This window comes from Ixodes scapularis, unplaced genomic scaffold (genome assembly GCF_016920785.2).
Source record: "Ixodes scapularis isolate PalLabHiFi unplaced genomic scaffold, ASM1692078v2 ptg000378l_1__unscaffolded, whole genome shotgun sequence".
Taxonomy (NCBI): Eukaryota; Metazoa; Arthropoda; class Arachnida; order Ixodida; family Ixodidae; genus Ixodes; species Ixodes scapularis.
Genome location: NW_024609976.1, coordinates 630,454 through 648,613, shown reverse-complemented (window position 1 = coordinate 648,613; position 18,160 = coordinate 630,454). Strand labels below are relative to the sequence as shown.

The 18,160-nt window shown below is 47.7% G+C and overlaps 1 protein-coding gene across 1 annotated transcript in view; it reads left to right on the top strand.

The window, feature by feature from the left end:
* LOC8029063 (cardioacceleratory peptide receptor-like) overlaps positions 1–17,907 on the top strand; it is a 42,776-nt gene extending 24,869 nt beyond the window's left edge. The window contains exons 2-4 of the mRNA XM_040221323.1: positions 2,822–3,055; positions 6,587–6,883; positions 17,509–17,907. Of these exons, the coding sequence (XP_040077257.1) occupies positions 2,822–3,055; positions 6,587–6,883; positions 17,509–17,907 (930 nt within the window). The remainder of the gene's footprint in view (positions 1–2,821; positions 3,056–6,586; positions 6,884–17,508) is intronic.
* The last annotated feature ends 253 nt before the right edge of the window (positions 17,908–18,160 follow it).

Sequence of the window (18,160 nt, the reverse complement as noted above, 5' to 3'; positions counted from 1 at the left end):
CCTAACTTGATCGCTGAACTCGTTGGCTTGCTGCTCAACTGTAGAAACCACAGGATCGCGTTGGTGGAGAGAAGGACGATTAAGGTCTTTCAGGGAACGAGCTCCACTGCAGCTCCTTCGGTGCTGAACATTGAACGCTACAGTGATGCAGCACGCCTCTTTCGGGCGACAGAGTGGATTCTGCGCTATGTCGGCAAGCTACGGCATGTAAGCAGTAAAACCGGTCAAGTTACAGCCATCGAACTGCGTCGGGCCGTAAAATACTGGATACATCACGCACACCGGGAAGAGCTTCAACTAGAAATCGAGAGTACGCAAAGAGGGGAGCGTCTTCCTTCGGACTCGCCTTTACGAGACATCCCAGTGCACATTGGCGATGATGGCATTCTCCGTGTCACCGGTGGGCTTCAACAGAGTGACAGGCCGTACTCTGAACGACGGCCCAGCGTACTGACAGGCAGACAACGCTTGGAAGAACTGCTTGTCCGACAGTCGCATTGTCAGGTGCTACACGGGGGAGTTCGGGACACCCTGGTCCAGCTCAGAGAGAGGTACTGGGTGGTGCGAGCACGGCAACTGGTGAAGAAGATCATCAAGAGATGCCTGACGTGCCAGCGCTCCAATGCCCGTTCGGCGACAGAGGTGACCGCTCCGCTTCCACGCGACCGAGTGACAGAGGCTCAACCCTTCGAAGTCACTGGCGTCGACTTCGCAGAACCACTGCTGGAAGGGGGTGATTTGATTCTTCTCCGCGACCGCCTGCGACCCCGACGGCAGAGGAGACGCGCTAAGATCAAGAAGGTGTTTCCGGGAAGAGTCGGCAAAGTACAATCATGCCTGCTCAAGATGCCCGGAGGGTCAACGCTCAAAAGATTCATAGAGTTATAATTGTAACCTCTAGAGATCACATAACGAGATAAAAAATAACACTGTCATTTTGGGGGTGAATGTGTTGTAAAATAAAAAGAAGACAACTTGGAGATGCCCGAGCCGGGAAGAGGGAAGGGAAGACGACTTCGAAGACGAGCTGAAACCGAGGCACCAGCCCCTTTCCAGGAAACCGCGGAGAGGGACGGGGAGCCGCGGGGAGAGCGCGCCCCACCGTGGGGTCATAAACGACGAGCCCCCCTCTTGGACCGAAGCTTGGTGCGGGCGACTTCTCCCTTCTTGTTCGAACGACGGTCGAAGGCGGACGTGCCTTCGCTAACTTTACTTAAAGGAATTTTCACTAGAAATAAACTAGGTTCTATGACACTAAGAAACAACGAGTCCTTTCCCTAATTCCACATTATGAACAGAGCAAATAAACTAGGCGTTCCAGAATGCCCAAAGTCCGTCTAAATGTGGCGCTAGCAGTTGGGATGGAATGCGAAGGTTTCAGAACACGAAGTTACATGAATCAAAAAATCAATGATAAAAACATACTTTTTCAATGAGCTCACGCTTAGCTAAGCCTAATCTTGTAAAAAAAAACAATTTCATTATGGACACCTGTATCAGCTATTTCAATGAAACAAACTTGTCAGAAAAAAAGAAAACAATATTTTGTTTCTTGTTGACAATTGTTTTTCACTGATATGAATCCCACGAGCGTTCACAATATCATTTCTTGTTTTGACGATATTAGGCTTCGGTGGACGTCGGCTCATAGAGACATTTGTTTTTTGTGAATTATCTTTTTATCCATGCACTGTCATCTTCTCAAACTTTTGCGTTCAATCCCAACCGCTAGCTTCACATTCTCACGGAGTCTGAGCTTTCTGCGATGCATAGTTTATTTACCCGGCCAAAAAGCACGGTTCGCTTTTCTCTGGAACTTCCTGTATATAGTGCCGACCACAACGACCCCTAGGTGGTCACTGTCAGCTATTGTCTGCGGGCATGCCATTACAGAAGAAGAATTTCGGAGTACTTTTACTTGGTGTTGGTGTGCCTTACTTGTCCGGTCAGATTTCCGAGAGGCTGAAAAAAAGTACGACAATACAAAACTGGGAAAACCTTTGTGAGGATGACATTCGAAGCCTGATTCCCAATAGCCCCAAAAACTCTTGAAAACCCTCCCCAATCAGAAACGCTACGCACGTTCCTCCTCGACGTGCCCTGCGTTCTTGATTGTTGAGTAGAAATGCCACAGGTACGGCTTTCCCTTTCAGAAGGCACCTTCACTTCGACAGGGGCTCTCTCGCGGGGTTTCTTCTCGACTTGGAATGCAAGTCGATGTGATGACGGTAACAAGGGCGACATGAGCTAGTGCGACATGAGCGTCGAACTTCAGTGTCCGACCGTGTTATGTATGTACTTTGTCCAGTATGTATTAGAACAAACAAGGATACCCGAACTTGCTGCAGGACCTAACTGGAAGGCAAAAACGAACAAGAGGAACGGCTATAAAAGTTGATCGAAACCGCCCCCTCGCAGCATGAATGTCTTCAAGGTTCAAAACCTTAATGAACCATATTTTAATCTTTTGGCTTAAGGTTCTTCTGCCCTCTGCCTTCTCTTCCCTTGGTGTTTCAGTTAGCACGAGAATGATATCAAACGTTCTTAGTTTTTATGAGCAGGCTTTCCCCAATAACGAAAGGCAACTAAGGTCAATAGGCATCTTAAAAGTGTTTTATAACTGGAAGGCAAAGGCGCTACGTCAGCACTGATCCTTTGCGCTCGTCATTCTCAGCTGTATGAAAATGGTGCAGTTTGAAATCATTCCCCATCAAAAAACACAAAAAGTAGCACAAAAATAAAAAGAAACAGTAAGAGACAGAAGTAACGATGTCTAACCGACCTTAAGCTTAAGTTGTTACGTATATAACGAAACACTCAGGTCTTCGGCAGCTGGGTGCTGGGCGGTGTGGCCTGCAAGGTCATCGTGTACCTGCAGATCGTGACCCTGGCCTCGACAACGTTCATCCTGACCTCGATGAGCTACGACCGCTACATGGCCATCTGCAAGCCCCTCGAGTCCAGGTCGGGCCTCAGGTGCGCCCGCTGCATGGTCGCCGCCTCCTGGGCCATGGCCTTCGTCTTTGCCACTCCACAGCTCTTCATCTTTGTTCAGGTCTGCAGCTGAGGTTGCGTCTCGCCGACAGTCACTTCCACTGATCAACCAAAAAAAGCAATAACAAACAAAAAACAAATCAAATTAAATCTAATTTATTTCTTGTCACATCATCTTACATGACAACAGGGGACCTAGAAAAAAAGCTGCAGAGTAGCAGCTTGACGAAGGTACCGGGCCCCGAGAAGTTCGTGACAGCAAGAAAAAAAAATAAAAGAAATACATATAGTATAATGATGTTATACTAATATGCGAGTATTAAATGTACTGAATAATTTAAGCAAAGAAAATATCTAAAGACACCAGACATTTGAACACGAAAATATAGCGTATTAGATAATACATAATACACCAGAATTACGCAGCAAAAACAACAGTATTCAAAAGTCACCGAGACATAATCAAACTTAATAACTCTTTATTTGAGAGGGTTTTTAAACTGAAGCGCTTTCTAGACAAACTATTTTAGCATGGTAAACAAATTGAAATAAAGCGTCAGATCAATGTAATTAGCACGCGATGGACGAATTATTCAGGGCTGATTATGTCGTAGGTCGCGCACGATGACGCGTTGTTTCAGGTTAGCTAATTGAATGAATTGAACATTGTTATGCAGAAGAGCCCTACGATACGTTGTTAAAAGTTTGAACGCATATATTTGTTGACTTGTTTTTACGTTTATGGCTTTAAATAATGCTGCTGTAGGATGAAGGAATGGAACTCGAGAAATTGCATGCATTGCCCTTTTTTGTAAAGGTCGCAACTTTGTAAAGTTTGTTATGGTCGTGGTGCCCAAAATAAGGTTGCCGTATTTCAAATTTAAACAAACTAACGAATTCTAAACAGTTCATTTGATATGTGGCGGAAGTCTATTTTTAAATTTTGTTATTAGCCCAACGCTTTTAGATAATATTGATCGAACATGATCTATGAGCATTCCAGCTCATATAATTTAAAAAGAACACACCCTGTATTTTAAATTAATTTACAAATTCCATTTGTTTATTGTAAGGTAGAGTGGAACATTTATTCTTTTAATTTCAAGGTCTAAAAAGAGCTTTTGTCTTTTTACTGTTTAACGTTAATTTGTTGTTGAGTGTCGAGGCTGTAATCTTCTTTAGCGATTCTTGAATTGTTGCAATAGAAGTTTTAACATAGTCACGGAAAGAAAGAAGACTCGTATCATCCGCGTAAATGATCAGTTTTACACCACTGTTTTGAGCCACGTTTACGATGTCGGTAATGTACAAACTAAATGACAATGGGCCTAAAATGCTGCCCTGAGGAACTCCCGATGATATGGCTAGCCTATCTGAATGAGATTTTGTAAAGGACACATACTGATTTCTATTTCGTGAGAAGGATTTTAAAATATCAAGCGCTATTCTTCTTATCCCCCCCCCCCCCCCAAAAAAAAAAAGAGCAAGTTTTTCAGTAAAATGTTATGATTGATGGAACCGAACACCTTTGAGTAATCAAGAAAAACGTCTAAAGTTCTATTTTTGTCGGCGAATGCATTTACAATTAGTCGTTTTTGTTTCAATAACGCTATTTCAGTGGAGCGATGCTTAGGAAATTTAAATTGTGAATTGAAAAAAAGATTGTTTATCAAGATACGTTAGAAGCCTTTGAACAAAGAGTTTTCTGGGTGGCTTGGGAAAGGCAAGAATAATTGAAGTTTGCCTATAGTTGCTCATGTAGAGCGTATCCCCGCGTTTATGTAGGATACTACTTTTGACACCTGCCTTTTCAAGTGACAAAACGCCAGTTTCAAGTGCAAGGTTAGATATATATGTTAAATATTGTGTACGTATATTAATAACGTATTTTATAGGTCTTATTCGCATGTTTTAGGCGTCAATGATTTTACTATTTTTAAGATTCATAATACTTGAGCACACTTCCGACTTATCAGTGGGAAACAAAATCTTGTTGTGTTTTCCGCCCCAGTCTCAGGTTTACAATCATGTTCAAAAATTTGTATTTGTACGCGACAACGGCATGAACTTTGAAGCTTTATTTATACAAGAAGATGGCACACAATTAAATGACCCAACCTCTACACAAAAAAAATATTGAACGCATTTTCCATAATGACCTCCATTATTTTAACGGAGTTTACGCTGATTTCATGAGGCATGCTTTGGGGTGGCTTATGGTTTAGAAATGACCGTATTCTCTTTCACATAGCATTTGGCTTCTTAGTTTCTAATGGATCAAAAAAACCTGTTGTAGTAGTTACGCTTAGCAGTCCTTAGATGACTGGTTAGCTTATTTTGGTACTTTTTAAAGGCTGCAGGCTTACTCACTTCTCTCGTTTGTAAAAGTGGTTGGTATACATTATTCTTATTCCGTATCCTTGACGGTAGTCTAGGTGTGATCCAAGGCCTACGTGATTGGTTTTAGGCTTTGAGGTTTACAAAAAGTAAAACATTTCGTATGGATAACAATAAATGCATCATAAAAATAAATTTATGCGGAATTAACTGAATTTGTTGACAACATTTTTTGTCAAGATGTACTTTCAATTTCTTCCCGAACTTATCAGGAGTCATAGACTAAACTTTGACAACCGGGACAGAGTAAATGCGGTTTTTCTGGGAGCGTTCATTTGCAAGCACAAATAAGTGGGATTATGATTGCTTATATCAGTTGAGAGAACCCCTGATGTTATCACCGATTCCTCGTAGTTGGTCATGAACAAATGAAGCAAAGAACATGAGGTGTTTGTTATTCTTGAAGGGTGGTTGATAATCTTCAATAACCCACATGGCCCAATAACGTTTGAAAAAGAGTTCCTCGAGCTACAGTCAGAGCTCATATCGCTATTAAAATGTGATCACATATTGGAACCTGCGGTAGAGCTCTCCCAAGCTGTGATAAACAACTACATGTACATGTTCATTAACCAAACAAAACTAATTTCACGTTTTATTTACTGCAGAGCACACGGTGAATGATTTCCTACTTTCAACAGAGTGGCAGCAAGCAGTACTTTTATTTCTACTCTGCGGTTTATTGTATGTGTTTTGACTGTACCTCCCGTGCTGTGGGGAACATAGAGGTGCAAACATCTACTCTGGTATATGCTGTGTGCCATAGTAATGCAGAGACATCCCTGAGACATACACGTCATTCACATCTGGATCCTTACCGGGATACCGTGCTAGAGTAATGCAGAGACAATTCCCAGGCATACACGTCCTTCGCATCGGCCTCCTTACCAGAAAGGTCAGTAGAGGAAAGATATGCTCTTTTCTGGTAGATGCGAAAATACTTCACACTGACTTGCGCAAAAGACGCCATCGAGATGTCAAGTTTAAAACAAGCATATTGTGAACTTCCAAGCAATGAATAGAGTGGGTATGGAAGTGCACGTTGTGCGGCATTTAATGTTTCACGTTTCCAAAGCTGCTCTGAGGGCCACCTGGTAGTTGATTATCATATAACTTATTTCACAAAACATTCACGAGAGGAAAGCAAACACACGCATGACCCTGAAATGACGTCCAGTACGGCGATGGTTCCCAGGTTCAGACAGGCGTGACGGTGTCCGGTCGGCCCCACCTGGAATGCCTGAGCGTGGGCTACACGCACCACTGGCAGCGGCAGTTCTACTTCAGCTGGCTCACACTCTACATCCTGGTCGTGCCAGGCCTGCTCATCTCCGCCTTCTACCTGAGCCTGCTGAGGGCCGTGTGGGCGGCATCCGACGCCATCGCGGTGACGCCGGCTAAGGACAGTGGCAACGGGGCAACGACGCTGCGGCGCTGTACCCGGGCAGAGTCTGTGCTGTCGCGTGCGCGAGCCAAGACGCTCAAACTGACGGTAAGACGTGTGTGACAGACATTACATGCCACCAGAACCCATGCATAGCTCAGGTTGTGTCACTTGACCTTCCTGTCAAACAAAGCAACGCGCAAAGCATGAGGCCATGTTATGCGTGTGGGGCACTGGATTCGCTAACACAGGCTCTTAAACACTAATGTGTCACATCATAAGGCTGAATGGAGTATAGACCAGTCTATACGTAGGTTTAGATAAGTGAATACCACGTAGAAGTTAAGACTTTCACCTTTGCTCTTCTGAAGTCATCACCAGTGGATCTCGGTAATACCGCCTATTTCGCCTCAATGACGCGTTGACGGCGTGCCATATAGAGGCCAATGCTGGAGCTCTGCGGTGCCAAGATAGAGGCGTCTGGCACTTCGTGCCATATTCTTGTTGAGATTCAGCTTGTTAACCGCTTGTAGTACATTGGATTTCCTCTAAAATGACGTCATTCGCCTTCTCAGTTTGTCTTGGCTGAACACGAAAGTAGGAGAAGGCAATCTTCTGGTGGTCCCAATAATCGAAAGTTCTGCACAGGCGATTATCACTGGCCAGACGGTAAGCCGGGCAACTACCAAAACGATAAGAGCAACACAAACACTACTTTACAGCCTCTTAGCAAGACTGCAATATCAAAAGACTGGGATGCCTTTTTCCCTATTTCCTTATGTTTTGTTGCTACAGAAAGAAGTGTTTGAGAGTGAGCAGGGGGTTCGTACGTGAGCCAAGCCTACGCAAATTTCTTATCTGTGGGCTTCGTCACGGTGCAGTACCCAACCCGTTTGCGGAGGGGCAACCTTATACTTCATTCACACGATCACAAATGTACATTTAGCTCAGTGGCCTTTATTGTCAGCGGCAAATCAGTTCGCGTGTTGGGTCGTGGCATGTGCTCGTGACCAACAGTGCGTGCTGATTTGCCGATGGCAAAGGGACCTATATGGGCACCCTGCGTCCGCTAGGATCCGCTACCGATCGCCCAGCGAACATCGCCGCGCGCGGCCACTTTTGAGTCAGCGTAGGGAAAGTGCTCCGCCGCCGCTCAAGCTGCTCCCGCGCTTCCGCCAATGTGGTAGCCCAGGCAGGCAGGCATGTCAACCTTGCAAAACCCACCGGTGTACCACTGCAGTTAAGCTGCGAATGCCGAGATCGCTTCCCGATGAGCACGCGCGACGCCGCCGTGAGAGGCGCGCGTATCAGCACTGAGTTAGATCTGCAGAGTGCCCAATAAAGGTACCTTAATCTTGGCGGTATGAATTGGGATATAACTGGACAAGTTGACGACAGCACTTCGTGTTAAACGCGCGGTTCATTCCAGTGTCGACACAGAAACAGCTGAATTGTTACGCAACTTAATGTGCGCGGACACCAAACAAAGAATGAAACGTTCTCAAGCTGAAACCTTCTCGCTGGATGTGCGCCCACTTAAGTTATATACTCCTTCAAGACCAAGGGAATTTGTACAGTGTATGAGACGAGCAAACTTGTAAATTGTGTCACTTCGCGCCTACTCACATTGGATAGCAAAAGAACATAAACTCCGGGGTTCATTTTATTAGTTGGAGCTTCTCGTGATCTTTTTGCACGGGGGGTATATCGTAAAAAAAAAAAGAAGTTTGTAATGAAATGTAGAACTTAGATATAATGAGGCGCTGCTCTAGGTGGGCGCCTGCTTGGATTCTTTTTGAGAGGATTATCTGACGATAAACCAAACCAGAAATATACGGCTATTCACTTCAGTTTATCCTAAGTTCGAATGCAGTTCAAGGGTCGAGCACATACAAACACGAACAAACATACTAAAGGTGCAAGTCACCGCGCATTCTCTGCGCTTGAATGGTTTAGCGGACAATAGAACACGTAATGGAACGATCACAAGCGCACGCACTGACTGTGCATTTGAAGCTGTTTGACCAGTCCCATCGGTTCGCAGTGTCGGCTGCGCTTGATGCAAGATGAGACAAAGTATAGATTCTCACGTTCCTTTTTTTTCTACTTTATCCGTTAAAGAAGTTTGATAGGTTGCCTTTTCCCAGCTTATCCTCTTTCGTAAATCGGTCTACTGTTCTGGTAACGCCTGCAGGCCGGTAACGAGATAAGATTACTCTGCATTCCCAGTGGGGTCGTAGTTAATCGCTGCACCTTTATCACGTGACATCCTATGACACAACCGACCTTTCGAAATAATGGTACAAATCAAGCGGCGTCATAAACGCAAGTCGCTAGGACTTTGACTATGTTTATTGTTGGTTCAACTATAATAAAATAGGTAGAGATACTTGACGAGCACCATGATGGTGCACTTTTGACGCTGTCTGTTTGGTTCCTTCAGCACGTAGCGTCGGCTCCGTCTGGACTTAAGATGAAACAAAGAATAGTTGCATTACGGGATATAAATAATCTGCAGTGGTCGCGACTCCATGGAGGTTGTTCATTGGCTTTCTTCTCTAAAGAAAGATGGAATTCAACGTCGTGATATTTATTAAAACCTCTTTTTAGAGAATCGAGCCTTCACGAATAATGTTTTCGCGACAGCACACAAGAGGCTCAAGTAGGATAATTTAGGTTTTCTAATTTCATATAGTAGCGGGAAATATTACGTTGCATTCGTTTGCAAATTGGAAAAGTGTTTCTGGTTGTTCAGATTTTCATCCATCTAGTGATGTCGTACCTACCGCATTAAGCGCGAGACACATGGACGGCAGAATCGTCCGATACGACGTCCGATCCGACAGTATGAGCGCCGCTCCGAATTGCCGCACGCGACAGTTTGAGACACACGCTTCCGACCTTGCATGCGACACGACGATTCGTTCGGCTTCGCCCAGGAGATTCAAGCGCTCTAGCGCATGTCCGCGTTCATAGATCTCTGGTTCCAGATTGACGGTTTAGCTCGCACGAGCGATGTTAGGAGCTCGTTCTCGCTAGCGGGTGCATTCTCTGCCGGTGCCATCTTTTTCAAATGGGTCCGCGGGATCCACGCGTCCGGCTTCCCGTCGCCCGTACCGTTTTCTAATTCGTCCCGCCAGACCCAGTACGCCATCATGACGTTCGCGCTAGCTGTGCTGTCATTGGCTGATCGCTTCTGAGAGTCCGTCCGCCGTGCGAAACTATCCGGCACGTTGGACGCTCGCCGGATCGCCGATCCGACGTCTGAAGCGACCAAATTTTTCAAATCAAGCAGTCGTACTGCCGGATCGGACGTCGGATCGGATGGATTTTGCGCGCAGGTGTCTCGTGCTTTATGAACAACATGAATGCGCTCCGTCTCTGCGCCGTTCGCGTTCGGCGTCACGGCACGACGCGCGTGCATCGCACAGAAACCCGACGCCTGCACAGTCATGTGATGCTTTCAAATTTCCGAATCACTTCTTGAACCAGAAAACCAGCATGATAATTATTCATTTCACATGCGCGATGTCTCGTGTTCTGATAAACATGCATACGTCTTTCCGGAGAGCCTTTTACTTTTAGTTTCGGAGTATTATGAAACATGAGATTCGGCAAACCGATACCTACATTTTCAGACTTATGGACTTACTCGCTTCCAAAGTCTTCTTCTTCCTCTTCTTCTTCTTCTTCTTCGTCTCCTCCTCCTCCTCCTCCTCCTCGTCCTCCTTCTCCTCCTTCTACTTCTTCTTCTTCTTTCAAGAACTCTTTAATTGAAACAAGCTCATCATACTACTTATAATAAACTATATTGCCACAGTTAACAAACACCTCGATTGTTCGCGCATGACAGCGCGCCTCGCTCTTTTTCGGTTCTGCACGGGGCTCGCGCCCGGCGCTCTCTCGTGCCACGCGAAATCTCAAAGAGCTGCCAGCAGATCGACCGGACCGGGCCTTCGCCTTTTCCTTTGATCCTGCTTTGCAGTACGCTCATTAAACCCTCCTTTTGTCCTACCACTGCCAACGTCTCCTTCGCCAACGTGACATCTGGTGGAGGTGCGGGGTACGACGTATGCCCTGGACTCCTCTTAGCAGCCAAGATAACAGTCCTCGCCGACCAAGCCCCATTGACGTCACCGCCGTGCACTGTAGAAACCGTCGCCTCCAAGGTCTGTCCCTGGAGTGCGGATTTTTTTTCTGTGAAGAGGACAAGAAAAACAACAATGGCCAACAACCGGGAAGAACGTGCACAACCATCGCCGGTCATGTTCCAACGACCACGGGACCCCCCTTCTTTTCACGGGTTTCCGCAAGAAGATGCCGACGACTGGCTGGAACAGTTCGAGCGGGTGGCTGCCTTTAACAGGTGGAGTGCTGAACAAAAACTCAACCATGTGTTTTTCGCGCTAGAAGACTCGGCGAGGACGTGGTTTGAGAACCAGGAACGCTTACTGATAACGTGGGACTCGTTCACGGCTTGCTTTCTAGAAGCATTTTCCACGGTCCTACGAAAAGAGCGAGCCGAGCTGCTGCTCCAAACACGTCTTCAGCACCCCAACGAGACAGTGGTGGTCTTTGTTGAAGAAATGAAGCGTTTGTTCCGGCGCGCCGACCCCGACATGACCGAAGACAAAAAGCTCCGGATCCTTATGAGGGGAGTGAAAGAACAGCTCTTCGCCGGACTAGTACGCAACCCTCCAAAGACTATTGCGGAGTTTGTCGCCGAGGCATCAACCATTGAGCGGACCCTTGACATGCGAACGAGGCAGTACGACCGACAGGTGCCAGGGATTTCCGTCACCTACGCCGAAACCCGTGGAGTTGACGCCCAGACGTTGCGGGACACCGTTCGAATCGTCGTGCGCGAAGAGCTGCGGAAGCTATTCCCAACGACGCAGCAACCTCAAGTCTCATCATTGTCCGAGGTCATACGAGAAGAACTGCAGCACGCGTTGAGCTCAATGGATATTTCACCAGAAGCCCGACGACCCCAGGCTATGACGGATGCTGCCGCTGCTCGTAGACCTGCCCACGTCCCGAACCCTCAGTGGGAACCATTATCAGATCACCATCCGCCTCCCGCCAACACTTTTCCTGCCACCCCACGACACCCCGGCACGCTGAAGAGCGAAATCTGGCGCACGCCTGATCACCGCCCTCTCTGCTTTCACTGTGGAGAAGCCGGTCACGTATACCGCTTCTGCCCATACCGCCGACTTGGACTTCGAGGTTTTTCTAGCGACGCGCCACGCCCCCGGGTTGGAGAGCGACCACAAGAAATCCAACACTATTTAGCTGAGCCTGGCCGAGGTCCCCGGCGCTTCTCACGGTCTCCATCGCCTAGTCGATCTGTTTCGCCACAACGCCGTCCCTCTTCAGAAGGCACGAGACGCAGGTCGCCCAGCCCCGGTAGGGTAAACTGAGGGGAGCAACCCCTGGATGTGGGGTTGCTGTACAGCACGGTCGCGAACATCCTCCCAACCAGCACTGACGCAGCCGCGATTCGACGTCACGACGTCCCGACGACGCCCTGCCGACCACTGCCGACCTGAACGTATCTCTCGACGGACGCGACATAACCGCTCTCGTCGACACAGACGCTGACTACTCCGTTATCAGCGGACAGTTTGCAAGAGTTCTAAAGAAAGTGACGACCCCCTGGGACGGCCTTCTAATTCGTACAGCGGGAGGTCATCTTGTGACTCCCATCGGACGATGTACAGCGAGGGTTACAATCCGCCATTTCACTTATCCTGCGACGTTCGTCGTTTTGCACCAGTGCTCGCACTCCTGGACGTTCTCCTGGGTATGGATTTTCTTCTTGAGCACAGCGCTGTCATCGATCTCAAATCAAAGTCGGTCTCATTTTCTACAGAGCACGCCATCCCGCCCAACGTCCAGCCGACGTCACTTACACTACTCGACGAACATGTTACGTTACCACCCCGCTCAAGTGTCCTTGTCTCTGTAACAGCTGCCGTATCCAAAGATTACGAGGGAGTCGTTGAAAGCAACAGATCTCTGCTGCTTCAACGAGGAATCTCGGTTGCGAGGGGAGTCGCTCGCCTTGAACAAGGACAAGCGATTATCCTGCTAACAAACTTCACTTCGGAATACCAACATCTCAGCCGGGGCACCTCACTCGCTTCCCTAGAGGACACCGCAGAGGTCAGTAATGCTCTGACCCTCTCCGATACAAGCTTGACAATTTCCGTGACGGAAGAGGCTGCTCCCGCATTCGATGTAAACCCTGCGTTGTCTCGGGAAAAACAAGACCGACTACAGCACCTACTTCAACGCTACCACGACTCTTTCTCGTCCTCTTCGAAAATCTGGCAAACCCCGATTCCGTGACATCGAATCATAACTAACGAGGACGCACGCCCCCTCCGACAATCTCCTTATCGAGTTTCATTCAAGGAGCGCGAGGCAATTCAACATCAAGTTAAAGAGATGCTCTCTGACGACATTATTCAACCCTCGAAAAGCCCTTGGGCATCGCCTGTCGTTCTTGTGAAGAAAAAAGATGGCACCCTCAGGTTCTGCGTTGATTATCGCCGGCTAAACAAAATCACCAAGAAGGACGTGTATCTGTTGCCCCAAATCAACGACACTCTAGACCGATTAAGCCACGCGAAATACTTCTCTTCGATGGACCTCAAGACGGGATATTGGCAGATCGAGGTCGACGAGAGGGATCGGGAGAAAACAGCCTTCATAACCCCCGACGGGCTGTATGAGTTTAAGGGCATGCCCTTCGGCCTCTGCTCAGCGCCAGCAACGTTTCAAAGAGTTATGGACACTGTGTTAGCAGAGCTCAAATGGCAGACCTGCCTCGTATATCTGGATGATGTTGTCGTGTTCTCCACGCACTTCGATTAACACCTACGGAGACTGGAAACTGTACTCGAAGCAATTAAGTCTTCAGGACTGACACTTAAGACGGAGAAGTGCCACTTCGCTTACGAAGAACTAAGATTTCTCGGACACATCGTTAGTGGAAGTGGAGTTCATCCGGATCCCCAGAAAACTGCAGCTATTGCATGCTTCCCGCAGCCAGCCGACAAAAAAGCTGTTCGTAGATTTCTAGGCATTTGCGCTTATTACAGACGTTTTGTCAAGGGCTTTTCTCAACTTGCCGAGCCCCTCATGCGCTTGACGCACGATGATGTACCGTTTACCTGGGAGTCAGAGCAAGCAGACGCATTCTGGGAGCTTCAGCAGCGCCTACAGTCGCCCCCGTTACTGGCCCACTACGACGAGAACGCCGAAACAGCAGTTCATACCGACGCCAGCTCTGTAGGCCTCGGCGCCGTTCTTGTTCAACACCAGAACGGACTTGAGCAGGTTATCGCCTACGCCAGCCGCGCTTTGTCAAAAGCCGAAAAAAACTACTCCACGACCGAAAGGGAATGCCTCGCCATCGTATGGGCGATTTCCAAATTTCGGCCGTACCTATATGGCAAGCCTTTCAAGGTAATCACTGATCACCACTCTTTGTGTTGGCTCGCCAGTTTAAAGGACCTTTCCGGACGCCTCGCACGCTGGAGCTTGAGGTTGCAGGAGTTTGACTTCATAGTCCTACATAAGTCGGGACGCAAACACTCCGACGCCGACTGCCTTTTGCGTGCACCTGTCGACCCACCACCAGAAAACACGGACGACGAAGACACGTTCCTATGTGCGATCAGTACTAGTACATTCGCTCAGCAACAACGAGCTGATCCATACCTAAACAAGCTTATCGACTACCTCGAAGGCATATCCACCACAGTCCCAAGAGTCTTCAAGCGCGGCGTATCCACATTTTGTCTGCGAAACGACATGCTCGTAAAGAAGAATTTCGCCCCTAACAAGGCACAGTACCTACTCGTGGTCCCCACAGCCCTCCGCGACGAAACCCTTCAAGCGGCGCATGACGAGCCAACATCGGGACATCTGGGATTTACGCGTACCTTCGGCAGGATCCATGAACGCTACTTCTGGCCACGCCTCGCTACCAACGTCGCTCACTACGTACGCACTTGCCGAGAATGCCAACGCCGAAAAGCGCCGCCTACAAGACCTTCAGGACTGTTGAAGCCCATAGAGCCGCCCATGCAGCCCTTCCAACAAGTAGGAATGGATTTGCTGGGTCCTTTTCGTACTTCTGCTACCGGTAACAAATGGATTATCGTGGCTACCGACTACCTAACCCGCTTCGCCGAAACACAGGCCCTTCCCAGCGGCACCTATATGGAGGTAGTACGATTCTTCGTGCATGCGATCCTCCTGCGACATGGTGCTCTCGAGGTCGTCATCACAGATCGAGGAACAGCCTTCACGGCCGAGCTCATGCAAGCCATTCTGCACTTCAGCCAAACCGCTCATCGCCGGACAACTGCCTACCACCCCCAAACAAATGGCTTGACTGAGCGCCTCAACAGGACCCTCGGAGACATGCTATCAATGTATGTGGACGTCGAACATACAACGTGGGACAAAATTTTACCTGATGTTACTTTCGCGTATACGCGAAAGTAACATCAGGCAACGGAAGAGACGTCATTTCTGTCGTCTCTTCCGTTGCTGTGTTGTATACAACACAGCAACGGAAGAGACGACAGAAATGACGCCATTCAGTCTCGTATACGGAAGAGCGGCCAAAAGTACACTAGACGCCATGTTACCGTACGTTCAAGACGACGTCCATCCCGACGACGTGGATGCGTTCCTCCAACGCGCAGAAGAGGCCCGCCAGTTAGCAAAGATCCGAATCCAAGACCAGCAAGAACGCGACGCCCGACGCTACAACCTTTGACGAAATGACTCACAATACCAACCTGGCGACCAAGTTTGGGTATGGACCCCCATTCGCCAACGAGGTCGCAGCGAGAAACTCCTCCGTCGCTACTTCGGCCCGTACAAGGTGGTCCGCCGTCTTGGTCAATTAACCTGCGAGGTCGTGCCCCAAGAAAACTCACCATCACGGCGACGCCGTTCGCACCCAGAAGTTGTTCATGTAGTCCGCCTCAAACCATACTATGCCAGATAGACGTTGAAAGAACATATGTGCCCGTCTATTCCCGCGAAGATTTACCTTCATGCATCGGGTCGCTGCTTCCTTTAAAGGGGGGATAATGCCACAGTTAACAAACACCTCGATTGTTCGCGCATGACAGCGCGCCTCGGTCTTTTTCGGTTCTGCACGGGGCTCGCGCCTGGCGCTCTCTCGTGCCACGCGAAATCCCGAAGAGCTGCCAGCAGATCGACCGGACCGGCCCTTCGCCTTTTCCTTTGATTCTGCTTTGCAGTACGCTCATTAAACCCTCCTTGGGTCCTACCACTGCCAACGTCTCCTTCGCTAACATGACAATATAGAGATGTTTTTTTTTTATTTCAGAAGTAGCATTCCAAACCTTCCTCGTCTAATTGTTAAATTTGGCTGCAAATATTTATCCAACTACGTAAAGCCTCCAGAGATAGCCCATAAAATCAAGAAAACATTGAGTGAAAAATGACGGATGCGTTAATTTTCAATGCGCAATCAAGGAAAGTTGAAAGATGCTACTTTTATATCATGTACCACTGCCAAACTTCCTATTGCGGCGAGGGGCAAAGAAGCAAAGATGGCTATACTTCACACTAATCAATGTGCTTATATCTATCAATAGCTTAAAAAACTCATTTACGCCGAGGCCATCACTAAGCCGAGCACTATACGATTACTAGACGTGAAATATTTATCGGTGTTTCAAATAAAACAGCAAAACAAATTCAAAATGAACGCGGGCTCTGTTTCAAAGGTAGGGCCTTTCTCGGCATATTTATGTGGTGAACTTTAATAACATGTTCATGCTATAGGTTATCGCGTTCGGCCATAGGACAGGCTGCGGAAAATTAAAAGGTCTTTATTTTTTATGACTCGCGTAGTTTCGCTTCTGCGACTAGTGTTAAATTTCTTTTACTTCCTCAAGTGTTGCACTGTACGTATATATATATATATATATATATACATATAGTGTACTGGGAGACACGGGTTTAAACGTTGACCGTGTAAAGTAATTTCTCCGTACGACTGCCAGCGCAGAGGACAACAGTTTACAGAACAACTATATGGTCCCATGTCTACACCTTTTGTAATCTAGCCTAAAACAACCCATCAATAACCAAAGGAACAGTTACTTACAGCCTGTGCTGTCACACACACAAATGAAAAAGACGGGTGCGCATACTGCTGCATAAAAGAAGCACTCGCCCAAAATTCCACGAAACTTAACCCATTTGTACCCACGACTTGTGGGTTTATGTGCACTGAAGTTTTGGCGACGGGTTCCCACGTCTTTGACCACGTGTTTGAAATGATCCCAGTGCGATTCTGAATAAACAATTCCGCGATCTCCTCACTTGCTAATAGCCTTCTAACATACTTATAAACTCGCTAAAGCCGCGGGCACTCTACTGATATATTATAAAAAACACAGTATGCAGGCACTGCCTGAGACATTTTTCTGCCTTGTATGATGGTCCTGTCAGCTTTGTCATACAGAAACTGTCTGGAGACATGTTTGAATCATACAAATGCACGAAGCAGACATGCTTACAGTATGCCTGAGTTTTGTTTTCGCAGATAGTCATGTTGCATGTCTGCAGCAAACACCGTTTCCTTTCTGTGATGTATAAACTGTTTGACTACGGAACAAAGGTATTACGTGTGGTTGACAAAACGTTCTTATCATATCTCCCCCCAACAGGTATGCATCATCGCCAGCTTCGTGGTCTGCTGGATCCCGTACTTTGCCGTTCACAATGTCCGCATTCACAGTCACTACTGCATCAAGGTCCCCCGGGTGGTTATCGTGTTCGCCGAGACGCTCGCCCTGCTCAATAGCGCCGTCAACCCGGTCTTCTACGGCCTCTTCAACGCCCACATTCGTCGCGGACTGCGGGACATCATTCGAGCGTGCAGAAGACGCAGCGACCTTGGGCCTGAGCGCGAGTCCACGATGCGCAAGGGAGGCAACGCCTTCACCACGTCAACGTATGCTCTCGAAGCGTCTTCGAGCGACTGCTTTCCCGGACTGCCCTTGAAGACTATAGGCTCTACTTGTGCAGGAAAGTTGATCACCAACGGGGACATTGCTGTGGTCTGAAAGTATAGCTCACAAGGACGCCATTGGGATGGTGCCTTATCAACCGGTATCGCAACAATCACGTGCACTGCTGTCGGGATGAATTTACAGACGTGTGCCAACTGTTTTTGTGTCGTGAATTAGGCTCATGACATTCAACAAGCCAGATCTTTAACATAACCTGCGTTGGTTTGAGTGACGGCCCCTCCGTGGGTGGGTTCAAACTGACTTTTGATCTAAGGCCAAGGCGGGCTTTGGTAATAATAGGTGGATG